This window comes from Rhagoletis zephyria, unplaced genomic scaffold, assembly GCF_001687245.7.
Source record: "Rhagoletis zephyria isolate East Lansing unplaced genomic scaffold, Rhagoletis_zephyria_1.1 Rzeph_scaffold_13397, whole genome shotgun sequence".
Classification (NCBI taxonomy): Eukaryota; Metazoa; Arthropoda; class Insecta; order Diptera; family Tephritidae; genus Rhagoletis; species Rhagoletis zephyria.
In genome coordinates, this window is record NW_016170468.1 from 1 (window position 1) to 7894 (window position 7894).

A 7894-nucleotide genomic window follows, 5' to 3' on the forward strand; every position below is an offset into this window, starting at 1 on the left:
CTTTTCCTCTTTGCGAAAGCAAAAAATGCGTCTAGCCAGCGACGGCGGCAGCTGCAAGGCAAATAAGCGTAAACGCCAAAAAGCAGACTTCAGCAATTTGAAGTGTCAATTTACCGCTGCGTCGCGGGTTAGTGAAAGGGCGATTTTTTCTACAGGATTTTTATTTTTATTTTTTTTTTTGTGCTTTATTCATTCCTACTATTTTTGCTTCACTTCGGTTGGATGCCTTCGGTTCGTGGCTATTGGCTGACTTTCGCTTGGAGTTTCGAAGTTAAATTCGTTGCTGATTTTATTACATATTTGCTTTCAATGCTGATTTCCATTACGCCGGATCTCCGCCTCACACGTCGAGATGCTTATGCGCGCTCGCGTATATATCGCTTTCAATAGCCCATCAAGAAGTTGAATTATCGCGAGCTTCCGCACCGAGGGGTGTTCCAAACAAAGTAAATTCTACCATTCGAGCCAGTGATGAGCACCCAAAAAAAGACGTCTACGCTATTTCAATTGCGCTGCAATGTTTGTGTTTATTGGATTGTGCTTGTCACACAGACGCACGAACTTCTTTTCCCTTTTCGTCAGCGCTGCCGTATTGTGATGTACCGCTGTGTGAAACAGCTGTTGTCTCCAAGGACCCATTTACCAAAGCCATTTCTAAGTACTTTTTTCGAGTTAAGAATATTTATACATAATATATTTCCATGTTGCATACTTTATAGCCTGCCAACAAATAAACAGGTAGATAGATACATAGCCCCCGCATACGAACCACTTTGCTGTCAGCTAACTTTTTCATTGATAAACTCAATTTAAAATTACTGAAAAAAGTACGAGGGTTGCACAGTGTATTAGTGTGGCATATCTGCGCGGTGTGAGGCGTATCGCATACGCTCAGCCCAATATGTCTTACCATTTGCCAGCGAATTAAAAGAATATGAAAATTTTCTAAACAGTTGTTGCGATTATTAAAAAGTTATGAGTGCGCACAAATGTTGGGAAAGTGTGTTAAGCTTTCTTTTGTTGCATGAAAATTTACAGGGTGACAATTTGTATGTCTTGCACGAAAGGGGATGGCGTTGCGCCGCGATGGTGTCAATTACAAACTACGCTCTTTATGCATTTTTAATGGCAACAACTGCTGCTGACGCACGAAATTAACATTTTACAGCGCGTAACTCCAGCGAGCTTATTTCGATAGAGCTATTTGAAACTTAATTTGATAAAGTTTTGAGTTTTAAAGTAAACCAATGAACTTAAAAGTTTTTGGCTATTTAAATATTTATTTATATGTTCGTAAGTTCTTACGAATTTTCGTTTCAATGGAAAATTTCTCAATTAAACTGAAATTAAAGTGGAGATGCTATAATGCTCCATCAAAAATGTATTAAAAAGATTTTATGGATTTATAGGGTCAAGAATTGTGTTAACTTAAAGTTTCCTCAAAAATTGTATCGCCTTTGAAAATGAAAATGTAGAACTTTAACTGATTCAAATAAAATGGTGACAAACGGTTAAAGGAAACCACAGCCACAAAAAGAATGAAGTGGCCTGCAGTTTAATTATGGTGGACGAACACTTGCCCTAGGGGAAATGCCAGTGGAGTTCTCCTACATCTCTGGCATTGTGAAAGACGAGAGAAACTAATGCATTACCTTACTAAAACTTAATGAGTGACAAAACGGCACACCCAGAATTTTTCTAGAAATTCTAAAAAAAAAGATTTAAAATTTTTGGGTGCAAATGTTAAAGTTTACTGAATTTTTATAATTTTTGTACGAAGTTTAAAATGTGGATTTATGTGGCGCTGGTTAGGCACAGTGCTAAACTTTTATAAAAAAAAAATATAAACATTAAATAAACAAAAGAAAAATAGCCAAAACTAGACAAATTGTCAATTGACTTAATCAGCTGACCACAAGTGTGTTTCTGATTCTACAAAATTTAACTAAAAATAATTTGATTTGGATATCGAAAAAAGCTAATTTTGAGAATTTTAACCCAGAAATGTTTTCCTTGAGGGTTGCCAAGTTTTTTAATACCAATTTTTATCGTAATAAATTCAAGGAGCATTTTTTTGTAAGCATGTATGTATGTATACACAGTACATTTTCATTCAAAATAAGAACTCTTAAACCAAGTATATATATTCCTCAATATGGTTGCCACCTAATTTTTATTTTGAGATAATTTTCAATTTATTAGATTCAAAGTGTAAAAAATTGGCTTCCAAATATATTTTTTTATAGAATTCTGAGATACTGAGCCGGCTAAAATATTGATTATATTTTTGTTAACTAACATTACCTCTTTTTTCTAAGTTTCTATTTTCTCTTTGTTTCACTGAATACTCCTCTTTTTTCGACATGATTTGTATGAGAAGGGGTGTGGGATAAGCGTTATGTTAAATAACAAATTCTCTTAGCAATATTAAATAAAAAAAGTCTTTTAAATCAAAGCTAGATATCCAATTGATCATTATTTTATACCCAAACATTGAAAACTTTAAGAAGTTTATACATTCTGAGCAAAGTTCGGTCAAACTGGTACAGGAAACATAAACAAATAGATATGCGATAAAGTTATTAGGAATCAGAGAAAAATATCTGCAGGGTATTTAATTGCAATATTTGAATAATTTTTTCGGAAGCAATACAATATTGTCCAGAACAAGTTTTATTCCAGTGAGGAGTTCTCCCTTTACGGCTAACCTGAATACATTATTTTTAGAAATCCTAAGCAAAATTAACATTACTTAATCTTTATACCAGAAGTACGTTAGGATCTTTAATAATAAATAAATTTTATAGCAATAACTCCAGAAATATTCATACCTACATTGATTCTTCTACTAAATTTCCGTTGCTTTCTTCTTGTTGACTTAAACTTAAAATATCTACTGTCTATGAATAACAAAACAAAATTTTGTGTCTACAAACTTACCGTCCTCGCTCCGTTGAATGGTGATACCAACGCACCGACTTCTGCCGCAGCACCTCAGGGATTTTGACGAAACACGACAGATGCAGTGTCTGGCCGTACGAGGCGGTGATGCGTTTTTTCAAAACGCTCGTGTCACAAATGCCGGAAGTCTCATTGGCAACATCCTGCGGCAAATGAAGGCAAACGAAAATGTAAAATCAAAAAAAAAAAAGAAAAAAAGTTCAATGTTATTATGCTCTAAGGTAAAAGTGTAAAAATTTGTGTGTTTTACGAAAAAATCGAAATGCAAAACACAAAAAAATACTGCAAAAGATAATGAAAATGCAAAATCCGAAATGTTGATTGAGTGAAAGCATGAATGTAACAAAGTGTAAAAGTGTCAAGAGAAATGTTGATTTAAGCATTGAATGGCATATTTGCCTTGACACCAACAGCAGCGGTCGCAATCAATCGCTTTTCAGCACAAACACACACCTTTCGTATTATTTCGCTTCACTTCACACACTCACCTGCAGCAGTCCCAGCTGGTATGGCTTGCAGGTGCTCGCATCCTTGTCCCAGCCGCAATACGGATCGGCCACACAGCGGAAACACGAATCGTAGCGGCGGGCGCACATCGCCAAATCGATTTGCTTCACATTGTGATCCGTAGCCAAGTACAATGAGCCCGTCTTCTGACTCAAACCCATCTCGCGTATCGGCTCATTGTAGGCCACCTCCAGCACGTCGAGCAGATTGGAGAAGCGTTGACCGTAGCGTATGAATTGCACGATTTTGTAGATGAGGCCGGTGCTGGTGCCCACGAAATACACCAGATACTCTTGATTTAGTTTGTCGATGCGAATTCTGTAGTAGATAGCAGTGGAAGAACGGAGAGAGAGAGAGAGGGAGTGCGAGAAGAAGAAGAAATTAAAACAGGTGATAAATTTGTTAAAAAGTGTTGCAGTTAAAACAAAAAAAAAAAAACGAGGAACATTATGGATTTTTTTTTTACTTTTTATTATTTTTTATGGTTTATGGCGCTGTTGTTGTAACACTTGATTGTTTTTGCTTTTGCACACTTTTGCATGTTGCTGCATAATTAAAATGTTCCGCCCAAATTATCATCATGCAGTGGTGATAAATTTTGGCTTTGACCCAGTAGTGGTAAAAAAGCTGTAGCCACACTTGAAATTTGCGAGCTGCTTTATTTTGGGGATTAATGTGAATTATTTCTGTCGCAGTGCTTTAAGGAAATGGCTGCAATAACTTATAAACACACAAATAATATCGTAAATTTCTGAGGTGATGTCAGTCTGTGTGAAAAAATTTTAGCCCCTTCGAACAAATACAATCCAAGACTCAATACCAATGTCTTCACTGTCGGAACGCTGTTAAGGATTTGGAGGTATTTTTTTCTCAACGTGAGACTTCCATACAAGTTTATTATACTTTACTTGGGGAAAAATTTGATTAGCATTAGGGGCAGGCGAAACAAGGCCGCCCAACCACCCAGTGAAGATCACAACACTAGTTTTGGTTGGATTAACTCCATACGGGAGATATTGACGTCCTTCTGTATAATCCTAACGATACTCTACGCGAACCCGATTTACCAGCACAGCATCTACTCCACGACTTAAAGCCGAGTTTCACTCGCTATCGAGGGCGGCATTGCCATACGCCCCCTCAACGTCTACAAAAATGCCCAAGGCCAATTACTTAACCTACTCCTGTTTTAGGGCATCAAAGTGTATTTTCGAATGTTGAAATTAGCAGTACTTAGTAGTAGTTATACTACTTAATGGTGTTTTATCGCTCTACTATAAAATTTTTGCCTGCGACGGCTACGATGCGACAAAGCTAGTAGCTTATTGTAAATCGTTGAATAATGGCTTTAGCTCACCAATGAGTTTAAATGTTATGCAATGGCTTTAAAGTTCAAACACTCCCGGATGGATGATTTAAAATGTTCAAAAATTCTGCTCAAATTATGCCTTATGACATCATTCCCACCACAACTTTCAGCTTAGCACCAAAAAGAAGGATAGTATTGTTCGGAGGCAAAGTAAATAAGGCAAACTACTTACGTTTGTGTGTTTATAAATATTTATTAATGTATATTTGTATGAACATACATACATATCTACTTTATGCTCAAAAACTTTTTTGAACGCCGCAAGAAAGAGCTTTTTCCACAATGTTAGTTCTTCGACTTAAGTTGCATTTGTTCTTTCTTTTATTTTACTTCTTTTTTTTGTTATTTTTCAAGTATTTTTCCATTTTTCACATTCTGTGCCACTACTTTTCGCGGAAAATACGTCTTTCTACAGCTGCTCGTAATGTGGTACATTTATTTAAAAAAAACATGAATAGTTATTTTGCTCGCTAACTCCATAACAACAACAAGAAAATAACAAGTATTACTGCCAGCTTACTTAGTTGCCTGCGGATAACCGCACAGAAAAAGTTGACAACCAGAATTGTGGCAAGTTAGCAAATGATTTAAAAAGTTAAAAAAAAAGAAATACCGAAAAAAGGGCAGAGCACAAAATAATAGTATGGCAACTACTCGTAGCAGTTGGCAATGCCATTAACACCATTACTAACATTACAAGCAATTTTTGGCAGCGTCAAAGTCATTGCACGGTCTTTCATTTTACTCATACGCCATGTCGAGCACCAAAAAAATAAAAATAAAAATAAATAAACAGAAACTGGTATCATCGCAGTGGGATTATGTGCTTGCATACTTAAGTACACAAAGCACTTTTTAAAAGGTTTTCCGTTTGTTTTTTTTTAGTATTTTTGAGCAACAACAACAGTGCATGCAAAATGTATTTTCCATTCTCATAAATAAATTAACTTTCGTTTTGTGGTTTCCTTTTTATAATTTTTTTTTTTTTTTTTTTTTTTTTTTTACTTACCTATCTACCACCAGCTTGGTGAGTATGATATCCCTTTTATAAAATACTGGATTGCCGAATTCATGATCGACCGCCTTGTCCATTAGCGGATGTTTGCGTATGAAATTTAACACCGAATCTGGCAGCGCTGCTGTATCGTTGGTGCATGTGCCCGGTCTGGGTTCGGGCACTTTCGAATTGAGTACCGGCAGCCAAGCTGAGTTTGAAGTTGCTTGCTCTTTGAATTTGCCTGTAAGAGAGGGGGAGTGGGAAAGGATGCGAAAATGTTTATTTAAAATATTCAAACACTTGTTTGATGGGAAGATAAATGAATATATATGTATCTGTGTTTATTAAGTTTGTAGATGGCGAATCTGGCAATTTTTTATACAACCGATTGGCAAAGTGAGCGAAGTTATTAAATGTTTTGTATTATTAGCCAGGATTTCATATTTATATTTATACTTCTACTTTTAGGTCCTTAGTATTTTATATAAAATTTGCAAAGCTTGCTTCTTTATTGGGAGTGCCACTTTAGTTTTTGATTTTTTAAATTTAAAATAATTTTTACGTCCACGTTTATTAAGCTGAACTCACTGTTTCACAAAATAAGGAAAATTCTCGTTTTTTGTTGTTGCAATATCCCACTGTCAGAATTGTGGCATTTTTAATTAATTACGATTGTAACATGAATCAGTTTTCATAAAGTTGAGAATTGGCAACAATGCCAAATTGTCGGCAAGTAATAAAAGCAATTAAATCAACTTTTTGAATAAGTGCATTACTGTTTTTGCAATGAATTTTAAAATTTTCCATTGCACTCGTTTTGGTTTTATCATTTATTACATTCGACAAGAAACATTTTTTTAGTTCCATTGAGTCCAAGATGAATTTGCAAAGCAAATCGGAATGAAAATGCTTTTAAATACTTTTAAAGTAATATGCGTATTGTGCAATAAATATTTTAAATACTAATGGTAATATATAAAATTACAGAGGAATCGAAATAATCACAACATGCTTCAGTGATGCCATGAAAAGTGCAATATTTTACAGCCAAGTAATTTTCACTGAGTGAAATTGGGTGGGTGTACACCCACATCGAAAAGCCATTGCAAAAGCACACAACTACGGTTATATTTACTAAACATGTGCGTATACTACTATATAATATAATATGTGTGTACATCAGGGCAGGTCAATTTTTTTGACTACGCACGCATAGCCTAGGAGGATTCTATGTGCAATGCTAAGAAAATTTGTCGAAGAAACCATGGGTCTAAAATCAATGTATAGTTTGTCAACTTGCGAAAATAGGTTTCGCTGGAAATGTCAAAATTTTTACTGTTGCACCCTCTATTGGAAGTTTTAAGAAAAAGATAAACACAAAAAAATGGATTCCTCATGCCAAAAACCCCTTGTATCACATTTTTATAAAAAATTTAAGCGCTTCGAAAAAATAGTAGTCGAAGCATAGTCGGAAAAATAGTTCATACAAATTGACTCGCCCTAATGTACATACACAGATGCGTGCAATACACACGCTTTCAAGCAATCACATTCACATTCGAGCAAACAGCACGTCGCGTCGTTGATGTAAACTAAACGTGACATTTGCTTACACATACTCCTTGTTGTTGGAATTTTTCTAAAGCCGATTTTTCCCGCATATGTGCGCATTTAGACTTGCATATCGACAGTACTTTGGCAAAACCTCGTATCTCAGAACTCACTACTAGTTCTTATCTCGTAAAACTAAGGCCTCAAAACACTACGATTCATTATAGATAATTCTTAATTCACTAAAAAGGACTCAATCTTTAATGTTTAGTAAAAAAAAGATTAAAAATGTTTTTCTGGTTTTAATAGAGAGCATTTTGTTAGAGAGTATAGTTTGACAGTGTTTCGAGATACGAGGTTTTGCCAAAGTACCCTCGATGATGTGAGTGTATGCGAAGCTATATAAAAAATCGTGCACCGGATGTTGTTCGATAGTGTTGCATGTAGTTGTTGCTCTAATCGTCATTGCATGCGACAATTCGGATGCACACACATTAATACACACGTGC

The 7894-nt window shown here is 35.4% G+C and overlaps 1 protein-coding gene across 1 annotated transcript in view; it reads right to left on the reverse strand.

The window, feature by feature from the left end:
- Window positions 1-2865: 2865 nt before the first annotated feature.
- LOC108378118 (semaphorin-2A-like) overlaps window positions 2866-7894 on the reverse strand; it is a gene marked incomplete at its 5' end in the record, with an annotated part of 12571 nt that continues 7542 nt past the window's right edge. The window contains 3 exons of the mRNA XM_017634417.1: window positions 2866-3104; window positions 3450-3786; window positions 5847-6075. Of these exons, the coding sequence (XP_017489906.1) occupies window positions 2937-3104; window positions 3450-3786; window positions 5847-6075 (734 nt within the window). The remainder of the gene's footprint in view (window positions 3105-3449; window positions 3787-5846; window positions 6076-7894) is intronic.